The 19,924-nt window shown below is 47.9% G+C and overlaps 1 protein-coding gene across 7 annotated transcripts in view; it reads left to right on the top strand.

Moving 5' to 3' along the window:
• The window catches only part of ELAVL4 (ELAV like RNA binding protein 4), a 161,371-nt gene that overhangs the window by 93,121 nt on the left and 48,326 nt on the right, over positions 1–19,924 (top strand). For all 7 annotated transcript variants that reach the window (XM_056815171.1, XM_056815172.1, XM_007480197.2 and 4 more), the window contains exon 2: positions 6,511–6,751. In XM_056815171.1, coding sequence (XP_056671149.1) covers positions 6,511–6,751 — 241 coding nt within the window. The remainder of the gene's footprint in view (positions 1–6,510; positions 6,752–19,924) is intronic.

Here is a 19,924-nt window from a genome sequence, read left to right as displayed (position 1 = left end):
AAAGCTAAATTTCGGTTAGATATTGGTGAAATAAAGATGTCATTTCCCCTCTCTAAGGACATAGACCCTCTGAAATCTGTCATTGGGCCCCTGGGAAGGAATGGTCCATGGGTCCAGGTTAAGAATCCCTGCTCCTTTGGGCCCCTGCTTTGAAGTAGAGTGGATCTTGAGAGCTCACCAAGCAGTACATTGGGCTGAGCCATGGATTTAAAGTTGGAGAGTCTCCAGTTGATTCCCAGTTCTGTGTGAGCTTGGGTAAATGACTGTAAAATACGGAATCGGGTTAGCTCTCAATCTGGGATCTTCCATGATAGCCCTCACTGCTCACTCACAGGATGCTACAGAAATTCTCCAGCTTCTGGTCACCTTCTCTAAAGGGGCTCAGGTCCTCATTTCTCCCTGCTCCCATGTTCCTACCATTAGGGAGTTCAGCGTGTGTTCCCAGACCGTCAGGCCGCTGTATGTTGGGTCCAAGCTGTGTGGGGATTTGAATTTCCAAGGTGAGGGATGGAGAATGCTGACTCAGAAGGAGATGAGCTGACCTTGGAAGGCACTCGTGTGTGAAGTGGGCAGGGATATCTGACCACCCAGAAATCATGTGTCCTCCTGACCCTTTTCAGCAATGGGCTTCGACGCTTCTTGGGAGAAGGCAAGCTTGAGGTTCAGATGGAGCAACACGAGGTCTTTTGGAAAACCTTTGGCTTGGGTTGACCCATGGAGTGATGCATGGGCTGATGATCAGGCCCAGATGGATGAGGGAGAGGAGATTAAACTTTGGCTCAGCCTTCTGGGGGAGGTGGGAGGGAAGGGATATATTTGGGAGAGACTGCCATCTTGCTCAGATGGGAGCTAGAAATAATGGGCTTCATACAGCTCTTCCCCTTGACTAGAGCTGACTGAGGGGCAAGGAGGCCACAGGGAAGATTTTGGATCTTACCTGGATGTGGCTTCCTGGGCTTCTTGGCACTTATTGGAAAAAAAACTGATATGATGAAACCATCAGCAGTAGAGATATCTCTGCAAGGAGAGTCATAGAATCCTAAGGCTTAGAGCTGGAAGGGACCGCTGAGGTTTTCCTACCATAGCTCCCTTTTTGTAAAGGTGAGGAAACTGAGGCTGATGAATAGTGACTTGACCAGAGTCACACAGCTAATTAGTGTCTATGTTGAGATATAAATCCAGGTCTCCCTGGCTTTTGGTTATTTTGCCATGCTCACAATTTAGTGGGATGCTTAAGATGTCAGTGACTTCTTTCCATCATCCACCTCAGCATGTTCTAATCATCAGATTCAGTAGAATTAGGTTTTCGCTCCTAAAAGGCCATAGGGTTGAGGTAAACTTTCTTTTTTTAAAAAGTTCCTTTATAAATTATGGATTTTTCACTTGCCCATTGGGCCACATCTCCCATGTGAATTACCATAGAAATTCAGTTTTCTTGTCATTTGAGAGGATAAATCCCAGCACTTTACTCAGATTTCTTTGGTAGGCACCTTAATGTATAACCTCTCTGTGCCTCAGTTTCTGCATCTCTAGAATGGTATTTCACAGGACCATTCCCATGGTGCCTTGGTAGGTGTTTGGGGGATATAGAAGAGAGGAGACAAAGTCTGAGGTGATACCACCGAGGTCATTTGTGCTGGTCCTGAAGGTATTGGAGGGCTTGGGAGGATTTGTTCTGTTTTGAGTTTGTTAACAAAATTACATGATGATGCATATATATGTGAGTATGTGTATGTATGTGTATATGAGTGTATTATTAGGCATTGCAGGGTGTGAGCTCCAGGAAGCAGGATGAGCAGCAAATTAAAGATCTTAATAGAAAGCTAGAGACAGATTTCTGGAAAAGAGGAAAAAATCTTCTTTGAGCATCTTAGTGTATTTTTTTAACTTGGTCATATCCATATGTCATATGTGTATTCTGAAGTCCAGGGTCACCCTTCCACCTGGATTCATGCTCAAGGACCTGCCTTTCCCTTCTCTTTCCCAATGACCTTGTTTCAAGGGCAGACCAGCAGACGGTTGCTAAAAGGCAGTCTTGGTTTTCTGGCCACGCTAGGGAGAGAGATGGAGCTGAATGTAGTGGGAGGAGGCCCTTGCTACCATCTCCTTGATGTCTATGCCCTTCTTTGCCCCTTCATCTGGAGCCAAAAGAGAAGGGTATTGAGGGAATAATGGAAAGAGCCCTGGCCAGGAAGACTTGATTTGGGAGACTTCAGGGGGGAATGAACTCCACAAAGAAAAAGCAAATGATGGAGACAGCTGACCCCTCAGCTCCTTAAATGACCATGCAGAGGGAGATATTTCCATGCCTTTCTTCTTTCCACCTCTCTTCCATCTCTCTAGAGACTCTTCACCCTTTGTAAGATTGGAAAGAAAAGTTGAGTTAAATGAAATAGCATGTAAAGGGCTTTACAAACCTTGAAGCATCATAAAAATATTGCCTATTATGAAAAATAGATTCTAGGTAGAGTGAGGAAGTCAATCAGCAAAATTTGATTTAATGCTGCTTTGGGCCAGGCATGATACCTGATGTTGGGGATGCAGGAAAAAAAATGGTAGGGACTCTCAAAGAGCTTATGCACAATTTGGGGGGGGGGTAAAGGAACTACAAAAACATTTAGAAGTAGAACAAGGCAGCCTCTGATGTCCCTCTTAGTCCTGAGATGCTTTGATACCATGAAAACATGGGGTAGCTATGCCTAGTTTATCCAGGAAACGGTTATCCAGTAAATTCATTATTTAGAACAAACTGCCAGCAAAAAAGAAACAAAAGCTTCTGATCACCTGGAATCCAGGCCGGGCTGGTAACTGAGAGAAGTTATGACTGGCATCCCCTTTACCTCCCAAGAAAAGTGTGTGGAAAATCTAGACAATCCATTCTAGAATTAATCAATCCAAACGTCAAATCATTACATATTTTTTGTGCCTACCTTGGTATAGCAAGCACTGTGATCACAGAACTTACAACAAGCAGGGAAGGGATGGAACCAACCTCTTAAAGTGACGGAGGAGAGGATCTCCCCTCACCCCCCAATGAGTTGCCCAAGGTCATATAGATAGTGTAAATAGGTGTGAGCCACAAACTAAAAGAGTCTTAACAGACTGGACAGCCCATTAAGTTTTGCTTGGCAGGCCCCCAACTCTGAGTTCTCAGACATGGTTCTCCGTGACCCCTCTCTGCCTCATTTCCTCAAGTATAAAATGAGGATTATAGGTTTAGAGTTCAAAGAGACCTCAGAGACCATATCATCCAACCCCTTTATTTTAGACAGGCCAGAGAAGGAAAATGACTTCCTTAAAGTCCCACATTCAGGAGCCCCAGATGGCTGAGGATTTATCCTGTGCATATTTGGTTTTTTATTCACTGTTCTCTTTCTTGAGGGAAGGATGTTTTTGAGTTTTCTTGGATTTTTTATGGATCATAGAAGCAGAGATGGAAAGGATCTTAGAAGCCATGTAGTCCAACCCCTTTGTTTTATAGATATGAAAACTCAGTTCGGGGCAGTAATAGTAAGCATCAGATGTGACATTTGAACCCAGGTTCTCTGCTTTCCTAGGCAGGACTTTTTAAATTGTCCCTCAGGGCTCTTCTGTTACAGGGCCATACTCTAGACCCTCCACTTCAGCCCTGTCTCCTAATGTCTTGGGTCATGGGTCCTTAGGTATGAGGCTTCAGACAGAATTGAGACTGGATGGCATGGCATACGAAGGTGACTCTCCAGGTGTACCATTAACAGGCCAGACATATGGTTCATGTTGTTTTCTCTGTGTCAGAGAAGGATTTTCACCACTCAGCTAGCCACCCCTCATGACCAGCAACACGTTTGCCAAGACCGCCGACATAAGGGAAGCTAGCTTTCTGTGACCACAGAGGGGAGGGAACTAGCTGGCTTGTGACCACTGCCCGGGCTCTTGTCTGTTAAATGGATTGCCTGGGCTGCTGCAAGGACAGCTCAAGGCACATCTCCTCCAGGAGGTCAGATGTGTTTTCATTGCCATATCCAAAGGAGGCACCATATCCCCAGTCAGTTTAGGTGGAGGTGGGTCTAGACGGCGCCTCTGGTCATTTCCATTGGGGAAGCTTTCAGCTGTTTTCTCAGGAAGCCAGAGTTTTGGGCCCCTGACACTGACACTAATTTACAGGAAAAGGGTCTCCCTGGCAAAAGCAGTGAGCAGATTGACATCATACTCGATCCCCTCATCCATCGGCAATTGCAGGAGAGTCCAGTCTTTTCAAACAGGGCTCGAGGGAGCTGGCAGCCGACCCCCTCCCCTCACATCTGAGATCTAAATTCTCCCCTTCCTATATTTTTTCCCCTTAATATGTCCTATGCATTGATGGAGGTGGAAAAGGGCCGCTGGCTTCCTTGGATGCTGTTGCCCCTGAGTTAATTACGTCTTCATCTTTCTACACCTCACATCTGGAGGACAGGCCTCTGGCTTGGATGACTATGTGGTGCCAGCCTTTCATCACTGGAGCGGCTGCTCTCTGGGCCTCTGGAGAGAAAAGTGTTTTAATATAGAAAAGTGTTAGGAGGAATATGGACATCTGATCACCGTTTTTTGAAGTGCCTTTGGACTGGAAATAGAGAAGACTAAAGAATTTACCCTTCCTTGTCACAAAACAACAATGAGACACCACATTGGAGAGACCCTCTGGGCTCTGTGTGGGGTACACCATTTCATTAGTAGGGTCAAGTTAAGCCTTATTTAGTGGGACAGTGGAGACTTTATATTTTTGTGTTATTTTATTCCATTTTAAACGTACGTTATTTTATAAATGCTTATTGGCTTGGAATTCAGTTGAGTCTAATTAGCGCTTAAAGAGCTCTGAACCACGATCCATTGTCCAGCCCCGGGTTTGCAGCAGCACACTGTGTGACCTGGAGAAGTGACTTGACCCTTCTGAATATCTATTTCTTCCTCTGTAAGACTGGTATAATTTTTAGCCCGTTTGCATTGCCTGCCTCACCGGGTGCTTTGTCAACTCTGTACTGCTGCACCAGGGTGAATTATTGTTATTATCTCGTGCTTCTCCCATTATTACTATCATCACCACCATTATTATTATTAACAGGAGGAACGAGGAGTCCAATGGGATGTTCTTTGAAATTTCTGCTGGCTCTCCTCACACTGCGACTACTATCCACAGTTATTACAAGAAACTATGTGCTCAAATAAGTCTGGTTTTAGGGTAAAGACTGACTTGTACCCAGATCGAGACTAAGAGAGATTTTTTTTGTTTGTGGTGGCATCATCTCATGACCCTGAGAGTTCTTTCTGGACCTCAGTTTGCTCATTTGTAAAACACGACTCGGAATCCTTGCCCTCTTAATCTCATAAGACAATGATGAGCAGAGATATTTTTTTTAATTTTCAGGATTATTGTATAAAGTTAATGAAAATAGCAATATTGCAACAGAAGCAGAGGAAATGACATTCGAGACAAGGCACGACCATCTTGCTTAGCCTCTGCGCCTTAAGAACCAGGCCACTTGTCCATCTAACTAGCTAACCCCCCCCCCAAACATTTGGCTTATCTCCCCCATTAGCATGTGAGCTCTTGGGAAACAGGGATCATCTGACTTGGCTATATGCATACTCGGGGATTTGTTTATAGCAAATGCTTAATAAATGTTTTTTTCCATTTATTCCTAGTGATGTAGTCCAGAGATAATTAAATATAAAAGAATAATATAAAAGCTGCTTGACCCAGCTCAATTTCCATCAGAAACCACATTGAAAGATGGAAAAAGTGAGATGATGATAATGATGATGCCATCCTTCTCTACAAGGATAATACCATTATCCTGATGGGCACAGAAAGGCCAATAAGTCAGTGGTTAGAGAAATTGCCTCTGATGGTCCTTGGCAGCTGCTCAGATCATCCCTCCCTCCATGATTTTGGGAGTGGCACTCCTGAGCCGGACTCAGATTCCCAATTGTCTCCATACAAAATGGCGCCTGTTGACTTCCTGTCATATCATACCATGTTTGATCTAGTTGGCATAGGCATCGAGATTGAGTGTGGGGGTCCCCCCTTCCCCTCCAACTTTAATATCATGATCATTTTAGTCATGATGGTTACTTTATGTTTGAATCATAATTTGGTGAGGCTTAAGTGTACATTTCTGCAAGGGATTGGCTAGTAAAATAGGAATGGGCTTTTTATCAGCAAAATAGCGAGGGATCTTCAACCCCCCCCCACATTTCTCTGTGTGTTCTGAATTTCCAGATAGACCTAAAAGAAATATATGGAATCAACCATTATGTAATAGAGATTCCAAAACGGCTGTGCTCGTTGGCATTGTGTGTGTGTGTACACGCACGTATGCTTGTGTCCGTGGCTGTGCATCCTACCTGGTGGGTGGTAGGCATTTAATAAATGTTTATTGATAAATTGGCCATGTTTGTATGCTTTCTCTTGAAAAGAAATCTCCTCAAAGAGCCTTTCGATGGGGCTTGGGAAAGGGGGCAAGCTTATGTTCTTCCTCTTTCTTTTTGATTTAGATAATTAGCACCATGGAACCTCAGGTATCAAACGGCCCTGCATCTAACACGACCAACGGACCGTCCAGCAATGGTCGAAACTGCCCCTCGCCCATGCAGACCGGGGCCACCACGGACGACAGCAAGACCAACCTCATCGTCAACTACTTGCCCCAGAACATGACCCAGGAGGAGTTCCGGAGCCTTTTTGGCAGCATTGGAGAGATTGAATCCTGCAAGCTTGTGCGTGACAAGATCACAGGTAGGCATCCATCCCCTCTCTTGGAGACTGAATTGCAGGACCACAGAGGGCGTCCCCTCCAGTCGTGGGGTCCCCCGCACTTCTTGGGGCCAGTGAATAAGTGTTCCTCACACACCGGTCACTGCTCCATCCCCTCAGACCCCACGAGGGTGTTGTGGTCAGAAATGATCCCCTTGTGCAGGTGCCCAGAATATTTGGGGGCCATTGAAAGACTGGCCTAGAGGCAGTGAGGTGGCTCAGTGGATAGAGAGTCAGGTCCTGGGTTCAAAGCTGGCTTCACATACTTCTTCTCTGTGTGACCTTGGGCAAGTCACTAACCCCAATTGTCTATCCCCTTCCCTTCTGCCTCAGAACCAGTATAGATGGAAGGTAAGGGTTCGGGGGAAAATAAAAAGACCCCCCATCCCACTTGAATTGGCTTGGACCTCTAGCCAAGTGCACCTTGGGGTTCATCATCCGTGCTTCCTCTCCGCCATCACCCTGCTCCGGGTCTTCTCTTCCCTTTATCATCCGTCTGATATTGGGGTGAGGAACTCCTCTGGGGAAATTTGGAAGGGGGTCCCTCAGCCTCTCCCAGTTCCCCGAGGGAAAGGTCGCCGTCCCCATTGCGCCTGTACTGTTACGCTCAAACTGGATGGCCGATCGCGGGATGGGGGCCAAACATAACAATGTTATTAGGATTTATTATTAATTATAAGCAAATAATTATCATCATCCTTCAGGGCTTTGATGTTTACCAAGGAAAGAAATAGGACTCTTATCCCATTTTATAGAGGAGGAAACGGATCTGCTCTTCAGTGACTGGTGGTCTTGTTGCCTCCTACACGGGACACAGGCTTTTGCAGACCGTCCCCGAGCCTGGAAAGCACGCCTTCCTTACGTCCCCCTCTTAGGCTTGAAAGTGTCCTTCAAGGCTCCACTCCAGGCACAATTTCCCATGAGCCCTTCTTCACCTCCCTTCGTTCATAGCGTGTCCTCCCCTAGTGACTTTTGTGTTTATTCTTTATATATGTAGGGAAGTGGCCCAGGAGGCAGGAACTCTCTGTAGGTGACAGATGCTGGCAGGATGATCCTGGGCTCGTCACTCACACACACAAGAAGATACAGACACAGACACACGTATATATGTGTATAGATGATATAGTATATATATTGACATTTATATATATATATAAAGAGAGAGAGGCTGATGGGTAGAGACAGACAGACAGAACGTGTGTGTGCGCGTGTGCGTGTGTGTGCGCGTGTGCATGCGTGCGTGCGTGCGTGTGTCCCACGCTGGGACAAGTCAGTTACGTCTCTGCACGCCAGCTCTCCCGTGGCCTGAGCAAACAAGAATGGCGTTTACCCTTCCTTGTATCTAGAAACATCGGGGGGCCCCGATTCGGCCCCTGAGCCACAGCCTCTGACCCCGGCTCCCAGAGAAGCTCCAGCGAGGGGGTTATCTGCGGTAGGGGAGGAGGATGCTTTATGGGGTCCCTCGAGGGCGCTCTTGTGCGTGTGCTTGGATGGGTACCGAGTCCTTGCAGGGGAGAACGTGAGCCCTTGCAGCCTGGAGGCTTGGTGCTCATTTGTGCTCTCTGACTCTCCGGTGACCGGGTGCCCCATCCGCAGGTCGCGGACGCCCCGGGGCCCCCCATCATTCAGGCTCCCTATACAAACGCTCACGCACGCTAGCCGGGCCGTCTCCTGCGTACGTGTCTCTGATCTCCTCTGCTGGCCTCCATCCTCCTCTCCCTTCTGCACTGTCCCCCACAGAGCTCTGTGGGGAACCCTAGACTCGACGACTAGTCAGAATCACCCCAGGGAGGGCGTCTGTGTCTCAAGAGCACCCAGGCCGGATACGGGCTCCCTCCGGAGTTCATGAACATCAGATTCTGCCTTCTTTCTCCTCCCGAAGGTCCCATGCAGGGAGGCTTCTCTTCTAAGCCCCGGGGACCCCCCTCCCGCCTTGGGGGCTCTCAGAGGCGACCTTCGGGCCCCCGGACATTCCTATTCAGGGTGGCGCTCTTGTTTTCAGGAGACACAGGTTGAAGCGAGCAGACTCCTTGACTGAGCGCATGCTAATTTGGCGCCGCATTGGGGGTGGGGGGATCTGAATGGTAGTGACAGCTTCCAAGACAGCCTTTAATTTGGTATACAAAACCCAAATTGTCAAGTTTGGTTTCATTGAGCTGTTTTCCCAGCACAAGCAGAGATATGCAGGAACATCTGAGCTTAAAGAGGAAACTAACAAGTTGAAAGAGGAAATATAATTCAGGCATAAAGTTATAATTATGTGGGTTTTTTTTAACTTGAGGGGGGGTGGGTGGAGAATTTTATTTGCTGAGAACTAGTGGGAATGAGACAGGGAAATATAGGGAGACCAGAGATGTTTGCCCTCATTTGGTTGCAATGTTTAATAAAAGCAGTTGTAAAATGTGCTTATTAAATTCTTCATTTACACTACCTAATTAATTCTAGCATTTTAAATTAACGGTGAAACTGGTCCCTGCTGTACCATTCCATCGAAGCTGCGTGTTCCGTCCTCCCACCCAGTGGTTTGAGTTTAATTGGCTTCACTCAAAAGTCAGGGAAGGAGGGCGAGATGGGGCCGGGGGACCAGGCCAGGGTGGGCTGGAGAGGGTGAAAGGGAGGGAGGGGGACCTTTGGGGGTGAAGGGAGACGTAGGGCCGAAAACTCTGTTAGGGAGTGGGAGGCTGTCTCGAGGCCGCAGCAGCCAGCTCAGGCTGGGGCCGGGTGAGATGTCACCCCAGACGAGCCTAGAGGCTGTTGAGATCCAAGTCAGGTTCAGTGACATCATGCATATTTTAGATCATCCTGGCCCCCACCTTCCTGTAACGCCTCCCCTGATTCGGCGAGCCCCATCTGGTGAGGCTCCAAGGAGAGATTTTTCTCCCTGAAAGGTATTGCAGGAGATGGGCTCTCCAGAGATCTCAAGCCTTTCCATCACCAGCTCACCCGCTGAAGGAAGGCTTTCTGATCCTATTTGGGCTCCAGAAGAGCATCCCTTGAAAGACAAAATGATGGGCAGTGGATAGAAAGCCAGGTCCAGAGATGGGAGGTCCCGGGTTCAAATCTAGCCTCAGACATTTCTATGTGACCCTGGACGAGTCCCTTAACCCACCTTGTCCAGCCCTTACCATCTTCTGCCTTGGAAATAACACACAATATTGATTCTCAAACAGAAGGGTTTAAAAAAAAAGGAAAGAAAGACTAAGTGACATAGAGACAAGAGAGCCAACCTTGCCCTCGCAGGAGTTTGAATCCATCCTCTGACACTTCCCAGCTTTATAATCGTGGGAAAGACACTTCCGCTTCCTCCCCTGTAAAGTGGCACAGATGGGGCAGAGGCCCTTTCCTGCCGTAGACTGGTCCTGGTTTGTTTCCATGGCCAGCAGAATTCTAATCATTTTAAGTATTTCTATGGGTGATATTGTCAATCAATTAGCTGTAGACTCGTCTGTTAGCTGACCCCATGCATGGACTGAATTGAAAATTCTCTGTGAGAAATCTCATGGCTACATACATGCTTTTAGGTTTTCTCAGAAGAAGTAGATGGGGAATGGCCCTCATCGCCAGGCTCGAGGAGGGTGCAGACAGCAGTCCTTCTGCATCCTGTGCTCGGACACGTTCTCTCCAAGGGGACGGGAAGCGAGGTTCCTGCTATGCCTTCTTCGCAGCTGACAGAATGCCTGTGCCATTCTGAAGCCATACATGTCGAATGTTCATTAACATGCACCACCAGCTCTTTAAAAAAGGAAAAGCGGTGTCACGTCTCCTCTCCCCACCAAGAGGGAACTTGCATTCATAATTAACATGAAAATCATGTATTGAATTCCTGCCCAATCTTGCTTCATCTTCAGTTTACTTTACCCAGAATTCCTGTTCAGAGCCTCAGTTTGTAGCTGAGAACAGTCTCATTCAGGCCTAGAGTTGGGAGGTCTTGGGGTCTGTTAAAAATGGAAAAAAACACAAAACGATTAAAATAGTCAGAAAAAAGCACTTTTAATTATAGAGAAGGGGTGCAGGCATTAATAGGCCTTCCCCTCAGAGGTGTGCGCCTCAAACCCTCGCAGAGTCCCCTCGACTCTGTGCTTGCTCTGGTCAGGGACCCCTGGGAGTCTCACCACTAGGATAAAAAACTCCAAGGAACAAAAGAATTTGGGGAACTTATATAGGGTAGGTGGTCCCTGCCCGGGTGTTGGTCTTCTTGGGAACAGGCCTGATACAATGGGGAAAACTTCTAAGATAAAAGGAAATTTAGCATTTGCTTAGCCCCCACCTAGCTGGGATTATCATTTACCTTAGATCTATTATTCAGTGTGAAACTGTTAGTCTGAGATTCTCTTTAGGGTGGATTCTCAGGGGAACAAGGACAAGCTTTGGGGTTTCCAATTTACAATCTAGTCTTAAAACTTTGGGTTCATCAGATCTTACTAGGCTACAAGTTTGGGGGTTTTTAGATTCCATGTTGACCGTTCAAACATGGCCATAGACACTTCCTTAGCTGTGTGACCTTGGACAAGTCACTTATCCCCCATTGCCTAGGCCGTTCTGCTCTTCTGCCTTGGAAGCAATAAACAGTATTGATTTAAGATGGAAGATGAGGGTTTAAAAAAACAACGAACTGAATGCATGTCAGGAAGGCACTTTAGATATTTTAAAGTGTCCTCTAAAGGCCATTTTAAACAATATTAGGAAGAGGAAGACACTCTGTACCTGCAAATAAGAAAGTTCAGCATTTTTATAAATTTATACCCTCGTGTCTTTCCTGTTTAAGAAAAAGTTCCTGATGATAATTTGGTCTGATTGGTTCTCTCCTGGAAGGAGTGCTGGGCCTGGAGTCAGGAAGATCTAGACCTGAATTCTGCCTCAGTTAGTCAGCTGGCACCTGTCAGTGTCAGTGTCAGGAGCCCCAACCCTTGGTGCGCCACTTAACCCTTTGGGGCGCCACTTAACCCTTTGGGGCGCCACTTAACCCTTTGGGGCACAGAACCCAGAGGCTTAGCTGTTCTGTATTTGGTGATGGTGGGGGGGGGGTTGCAGCCAATCCCCAGACTGTGGCATTGTTTCAGCTACAGTTTTATTTCTCTTTCTGCCTCTGATTTCTTGTGATCATTCCTGTTGAATAGCTTGATTTGTTAGGAATTAATTTGAGGTGAAATTTGCCCCTTCCCTCCAATGGCTTCTGGTTCTGCCCTGGGGGGGGGTCTCAGCAGTACAAGGCTAATCTCTCTTCTTCAAAGCAGCCCTTGGCAAACACGCTGCCCCCACCCCAAAGTGGTTTTGAATCCCTTTGCCATGAGTCTGTTCGAACTTTTCTCTGGAAAAAACCTAACAACACTACCCTTTTTTCTACCTTCAAAAGGAAATCATGGTTTGTCCTAAAGCACCTCACTTATTTTTTTTAAACATAAACCCTGACCTTCCGTCTTGGAATCAATAACCCTAAATACTGTGTATTGGCTCCAAGGCAGAAGAGTGGTAAGGGCTAGGCCATGGGGGTCAAGTGACTTGCCCAGGGTCACACAGCTGGGAAGTGTCTGAGGCAAGATTTGAACCCAGGACCTCCCGTCTCTAGGCCTGGCTCTCCATCCACTGAGCCACCCAGCTGTCCCCATCACCTCACTTATTTTTATTGAAATTTAATTTTAGTTTTTTCATTGAACAAAAATCTATTTCTTCTCCCTCCCCATTGGAAAAAAAAGAAAAGAAAAACCCAAATCCTTGTTAACAAAGATGTACATATGTAAGTTTCCACATTGATCCTGTCCAGAAATGAACATCTCTCTGCCTTTCTCTAGCAGGTGTGGGGAGCCTGCAGGCCTTCCTTATTGCTCCCTTTCATTTCATTCAAATACAACCAGTGTTGATTAGGTTCTTTGTGTGGAAGACAAGGAGGACGATAGGCTTGGGGCCTACTTTGGCTAAAATAGGGAAGCCCTTTGGTAAAAGGTCCTCAAAGCTCCTGGCATCAGATCTTTGCCTGGGCAACCCAGAGGAAGCCACTCAGTTTTTTCAGCTGTCAAATGAGAGGGTTGAACAAATGACTTCGCAGCCTTCTCCTCTCTCTAAATCCCTGCATCCTTTATCTGGAGTCTGTGGTGTAATTATAAAACTTTACTGATAAACATTTCTTCTTCTGCATGTAAGCTCAGGGGCTATTTCACGTTCCACTTTGTGTTTTTTGTGCCTGGCCTGTTTGAATAGTTAGTTAAACACATATTCAGTGGGACAGAATCACCATGGGTAGACAGACCTTCTGCTGGTTCTTGGGCTGCCTTTCTTCCAACACTTCTTTCACTTCATTAAGCCCTATTTCAATGGAAAACCCTCATCACAGAGGAAATGGGCATCAGGGTGGGGCTTATTTTGGGATGTAGTCAAAGATCTCAGATTAAAGATGATAAAACTCTGATGAGGCCATTTGGGGAGCAGCCTCCTGGGGCCATATTGGAGATGTGGGGTCTGTAAATGGTAGAGTGAGTCCTAGGATCATAGACCATAGACTAGAGCAGGAAGAGGCGTGAAGGAATTTTAGTCCAATCTCTCCCTTTCACAGATGAGGAAACTGAGGTTCTCCAGCCTGGCCAGTGGAGCGAGGACCAAGTACTTTTTACAAAGTGGTGCCATTCTCCCTTGGCGTAGGCATCCGTCCTTGAATATCTTCCTAGAGTCCCAGGATGTCAGACTCAGAAGGTAACGGTGATGCTGACATTTTGGGTAGCTCTCCAGTTTGGGCCTTATTTTATTCTGTTTTCACAGTGACCTTGCCAGGCAGCTGCTATTCTGAATTTCACCCTAAAGTGGAGGAAAGTAGAGTCCGAGGGTGTTAATTGACTGGCCAGGGTCCTAGTGTCTGTGACAAGATTGGATCCTGGTTTCCTTTTCACTTCTTGCTGCCTCTCAGAGATCTTTGAGTTTAACCTTTTCATTTTACAAGAAGATTTTACAATGAAGAAATTGAGCTCAATTCACCAGCCTATGGTAATGGCAGGGCCGGAACCAAAACCCGTGTGTGGGGATCTGCTGGTGCCCTTCATTTCATCCTCTTGACCTTATTTCATAGGATGCTACCTTGGAGCACCAAAGGCCCTGCGTCCATCCTGGACATCCAGGAAACCCCGGCTGCTGATTAACTGGAGGAATACATGTCTGTCTTGCCCTCAGAAGTGGCTTCCTTGGGGAGTTCAGTGGAACGAACGTGCCTAATTGGCATGTTTTGCTTTGGTATATTTGGAAAAAAGGTTTTCAGGAGAGATGCCTACTGGGGGTTCTGAATTCTGGGGGAAGCAGGTTCTATTTGCTTGTGTTTCCTGGCTTTATCTCCTCTTTGCAGTCATCTTTGGCTCATCCTTAGCAAGAATTTGGATTTTTGGACTTGGAGTTGGGATGGGGAAAGATGGGGTTTTTTCTTTTCTGGACATCAAGGCAAACGGGAACATTGGAGATCCATTCCAAATCAGAGATCCTTAAATGGGAGCCCTGAGGAATCAGGGTGCCTGAGAACCCCTTCAGAGCAGCCAGGGGCAAGAGGGCAGATTTGCAAGTAGCCACAGAGGTCAGGCCCTGGAGGATTTGGCTCCTCTTCCTAAGGTAGTGAAGGGGATGTTTGAGTTTTCTGCCTCCCGCCCCCATTTCCCCTCCATCTTCCCTTGAGCGCTGCTTTCTTGCCTGGCCTGCTTCTGAATTCCTGAGCACCAGCAAGCACATCCCTGAAATCTCTTAGGACGTTTTACATAGGACGTGAATCAAGCCCTGGTATTTTTAGGACTTTCTATTTCGGTATTTGAGCTGAGTTTGGTCCCTGATGCTGACTCGATCCCTGGTTTTCCTGTCCCTTATTCTCCACCCCCTCCCCAACCCCCCACTTTCTCCCATTCTGTGGTGGTGATTTGGGAGATCAGACTGGAAGTTTACTCCATCAGGAGGTTCAGGCTTGCCCCTTCCCACAAAGCTCCCGGACCACCCCTCTCTGCCATTGGCCAGCCTTGGGAAGGAGGGGGGGGGTACGCAAACCCCTGCCCTCATTTTACGTTTCAGAGAAGGAAAAGCGACAGATGACGCCACCCTTCAGTTTCAGAGAAGGAAAAGCTCTAGATGACGCCGCCCTTCAGTTTCAGCGAAGGAAAAGCTCTAGATGAAGCTGCCCTTCAGTTTCAGAGAAGGAAAAGCGACAGATGACGCCACCCTTCAGTTTCAGAGAAGGAAAAGCGACAGATGATCCTACCCTTCAGTTTCAGAGAAGGAAAAGCGCTAGATGACGCCGCCCTTCAGTTTCAGAGAAGGAAAAGCACTAGATGAAGCTGCCCTTCAGTTTCAGAGAAGGAAAAGCGACAGATGACGCCTCCCTTCAGTTTCAGAGAAGGAAAAGCAATAGATGACGCCACCCTTCAGTTTCAGAGAAGGAAAAGTGCTAGATGATGCCGCCCTTCAGTTTCAGAGAAGGAAAAGCGCTAGATGATGCCACCCTTCAGTTTCAGAGAAGGAAAAGCAATAGATGACGCCACCCTTCAGTTTCAGAGAAGGAAAAGTGCTAGATGATGCCGCCCTTCAGTTTCAGAGAAGGAAAAGCACTAGATGATGCCACCCTTCAGTTTCAGAGAAGGAAAAGCAATAGATGACGCCACCCTTCAGTTTCAGAGAAGGAAAAGCACTAGATGACGCCACCCTTCAGTTTCAGAGAAGGAAAAGCGCTAGATGACGCCGCCCTTCAGTTTCAGAGAAGGAAAAGCGCTAGATGACGCCGCCCAGCAGAGACCTTGTCGTCATTGGAGCTGACATCCAAGGACAGGTCTTCTGAATCTATCACCAATAAGTTCTCATTGTCCTGTCACCATGCCTTTCTCCCTTGTGCTTTCCCATTTGGGGCAAGCTCAGGGACTGTTTGGTTTTTTATATCTCCAGTTCCTGGCCCATAGTAGGTACTTCATCAATATGGGTCAGATTGGGTAGGCATGGAATGATTCCATTTTGATGTCTTCCTCGGTTGAATGTAAACTCTGGGCTGAAAGCCTCACTGCCCCTTGATTCCCTGCCTCTCTGGCCGCCTTAATCCTTGGCACCATGTCAGATGCCTGAGGTCAGGGCACAGTGCCTGGCACCTGGGACAAGGGTTCAATTTGGGATCCCCTCCGTCTCGGGATCTCCCAGTGTGGACACTTTCCTTCCTCGTACATCCTAGCGATTTACCTGGAACTGATGGTCTTGGAGAGTTGTTTGAGGATCCCAAGAAGGTCTCTGTTGTGTCCAAATCAGGAACTGGGTGCAGGTGATCTTCCTTGTAGGTTTCCTTGGAACCCTCTGGAGAGACTGTGTCCAGCTATGTGGGAGCCAGGAGAGCCTGAGCCAGCAGTCCCTCCCCCCCATTCCCTGAATGTTATCCTGCCTGGGGACATGTTGCTATGGCCATAGCTTCTGAAAGACGTAGCACCTTGGTTTTACATGGGGGAAACTGAGGCACCCTGGATGTTTAGATGTCTCATTGGACCCACCTAGGAGAGGGTAGGCTTCTGGAGGGCAGGTATTGCTTGGTTTTTGTATTTATGCCCCTGTTGTCTAGCACGCCATGTTGTTCAGTCGTTTTGGTCATACCAGACACTCTGTAATCCCTTTGAGGTTTTCTTAGCAAAGATCCTGTAATACATTTTATAGATGAGGAATCTGAGGTCCACAGGGTTAAATGACTTGCCCAGGGTCACACAGCTAGTGAAGTCTGAGGCTGGATTTGAACTGTGGCCACTGTGCCATCTAGTTGCGCACTAGTGCCTCGGAGGAACTTAGTAAGTACTTGATGGATTGTCCCAAAGATGTTTTCAGGGGGTCTCTGGGAAAACAGCTTTTATTTGTCTCCCCAAAGCCCCCTGGGCAGGAGCCCACTAATCCAATCCCCCCCCCTCCCCAGTGAAGAACAGCAGTAGAATCAGGACTGATCCTGAGGCCGGGTCAGCATACAATGTGAAGGAATGGGGAGAAGGCCCGACCTGAGGTTTTTACTGGAATTGGGAACTCCCTCTAGCAGGGCGGGTTACCCTTCTCTCCAGAGTCCCCCAAGACCCCGAGATCTAAGATGACTTGGCCCGAGCTGCATGGTCAGCACAATAATGTGGACTCTTCAAGAGAGTTGAGGAGCTGCTGCAAACCTCCCCGGCTGGGCTGGTGCTTCTCTCTGGTTTATCCTGTCCAGCTTTTGCTTGTGCACATTTGTTTATATCATTCCATCCCCTCCGGGAGGGCACGGGTGGCATTTCTGACTCTCTTCATCAGCCGTGCCTCGCCCATAGGAAGCACTTCATAGATATATTCTACTGCCAGCATCCGGGTTGGCCGTGACGTTGGGGGGTTGGGAAGGAACTGAGCCTCCCTTCATTTAAACACCACTTTTCTTCTTTGGGACATTCTTCTGCATTAGATGCCCGGCTGCCTCTGAAGAGGACATTTCATGGGTCAGACGACCCCATGAAATCCCCTGAAGCCATCCTTTCTTAAGCCCTGCCAGGCAGCTAGTCAGTGGATAGAGCTCCTGGCCTAGAGTCAAAAAGATTTGAGTTCAGATCCAGTCTTCTTAGTAGTTATGTGACCCGTGGCAAGCCCCTTAACCCAGTTTGCCTCAGTTTCCCCATCTGTAAAATCAGCTGGAGAAGAAATTGGCAAACCGCTGTAGTATCTTTGCCCCGAAAACTCCAAAAGGGGCCCTGACGAGTAGGACATGATTGCACAACAGCAATAGTGTGCCAGGCACTGTGCCAGGTGCTGGGGATACTGAGGAGGACAGTGCCAGCTCTCAAGGAGCTCAGGAGAGAAACAATTCTACAGGAACAAGATACAGACAGGAGAAATAGGAGGTCAGCTCAGGAGAGCAGGAAAGGCCCCTTGCACAAGAGAGGATTTGGGCTGAGCCTGGAAGGAAGGCCAGAGAGGAGGAGGGAGAGGGCAGCCAGGGGGGGAATGGGAGCTGCCTGGGCAGAACCTCAGGCCTGCGTAGAATCTGACACAATTTTGCCTCTACGTCGTGCTTTACTCGTTTGCTGCTCCCAGTAATCTTGGGAAGTGGGTGTTACTTTTATATCCCTTGTCAAGATGAGGAAACGGAGGCTAAGAGGACAGAGGACTTGCCCCGGGTTCGCTCCTGCCCTCCATCTATCCACTGCTCCATGTCCAAGGGAACGCGAGGCCTGCCACCAGCCCGAGGCCCATCACGGTAACCCAGAGGTCAGGAGACTTCTGGGCCTCCTTAGTGGATGAGGAAGGGAATGCTCAGGGATGGAAGGAGCAGGCCCTCCCTCCGTCACAGCCAGGGTTCAGCCGCAGGCCTTCCTGGCGAGCTTCTTGGCCTGGCCCGCTGCCCTTCTGTTCTGGAACCTGTGTTTGTTCCAGCGTGGACAGCCGAGCCTCATCTCGGCCCCCCATCCTACACAGACTGATATTGGGGCTGATCTGATTAAATATCAGGCCAGGCCGGTCTTGCTGAATTTCGTATTCCGGTCTGGAATGAAAGGCTTCTCCTCCACGCATTGGAAAAGCTGGTTAGCGGATTCATCAGGGAGCTTAATTAGGAGACTGTTGGAGGAAATGGGGGCTGTGTGAGTCATGCTGTGGGAGGGCTATGAGATTGCTTGGGGTGGAGCTGCTCCCCCAGGGCTGCCCAGGACCCCGCATGCTGCCTGTCTGCCAGCAGATACCTCGGGCCCCTGAGCCGTGGCACGTGCATCAGGTTCTGGTCATCAGCAGGCCTCCAGGCCAGCCTAACCAGGCACTCTGTGTGCAAGGGGAGAAGGCAGAGGGGCAGGAGCATTTCTCTAGCGCCCCATTTTACAGGAGAGGAAACCAAGGCAGAGAGGGCCATTGGGCAGCAGAGCTGGGATTTGAATGCACCGAGGGGGGCCCCTGAGCGCTGCCATTCTGCCAAAAGGGTCCATGACTCGTATACACGCGGGTTCCCCAAAGTGAATTCGTCACCTCTCCCCCCAGACACCCCGCTCCTGCTTCCCTGTTGCCATATCTCTATCAAAGGCCTCACTTTACCTTGGATTCCTCTTTCTCTCGTACCCTACGTATATTTATTTCATAGTGGCCCAGGCTTTGTGTCTACCTTCCTCAAACTTCTCAGCCAGGAAGTGTGTGGATACGGCACCAGGACTCGAGCCAGGAAGAGCCAAGTTCAAATCTGGCCTCAGACACTTATTATCTGGCTGTGTGACTCTGGTCCAGTCACTTCACTCTGTCTGCCTCCGTTTCTTCATCTGTAAAATGAGCTGGAGGAGCAAATGGCAAACCCCTCTAATATCTTTGCCAAGAAAACCCCAAAATGGGGTTGTAGAGATTGTGTGTGATTGAATGAGAGTCTCACATCCAACTCCTTCTCTTGGCTCATCTATTACCACCTTGGTTCAGGTCCTCAATGTCTCTCGCCTGAATGATTACAGTTTCTAATTGGTCTCCCTGTCTTCAGTCTCTCCCCACTTTATTCTGGCCTAAATACTTCTGGCAGAGCTTCTCCTTTAGTACTGCTCTTTCCATGTAACGCCCTGCCTCGACCAACTCTCGTGACTCCCTACTACCTCTAGGATCCAGTAGAAACTCCTCGGTTTAGCTTTTTTTAAAAAAAAAATCTTTACTTTCTGCCGTAGAAAGTATCAGTTCTAAGGCATAAGAGTGGTAAGGGCTAGGCAAGTAGGGTTAAGTGATTTGCCCAGGGTCACAAAGCTGGGGAATGTCCGAGGCTGCATTTGAACTCAGGCTCTCCTGACTCCTGGCCTGGCGCTCTATCCACTGTCACCCAGATGCCCCCCAAAAGTTGTTTGTTTAAATCCTGTGAGGTTTATTGGGGGCCCCTTTCTTCTGCCACTTTCTGGTATCCAGCCACATCTCCCCCATCTTTTGTGAAGTTGATTTTTTAAATTCTAGTTTAAGATATTACATTTATCCAAATTAAGTGTCATGCTCTTAGCTTCTGCCCAGTGTTCTGGACTGGCAGATTTTGGGACATCCTAACTCTGCTATCACTATATTTACTGTCCTTTTCAAGCTGGTGTCATCTTTAATTGGATAAATGTGTCATTTATGCCTTTATCCAAATCAGTAAGTAAAATGCCATAAAAATATGACACAGTATAGGGGCCAAGCACAGACTTCTGAGGCACTCCACTGGAGACCTCTTTTCCTACTGAC

The sequence above is a fragment of the Monodelphis domestica genome, chromosome 2 (assembly GCF_027887165.1).
Source record: "Monodelphis domestica isolate mMonDom1 chromosome 2, mMonDom1.pri, whole genome shotgun sequence".
In the NCBI taxonomy this organism is placed as follows: domain Eukaryota; kingdom Metazoa; phylum Chordata; class Mammalia; order Didelphimorphia; family Didelphidae; genus Monodelphis; species Monodelphis domestica.
Note: the sequence above shows the minus strand (reverse complement) of the source record. Positions and strands in the feature narration are given on the sequence as shown.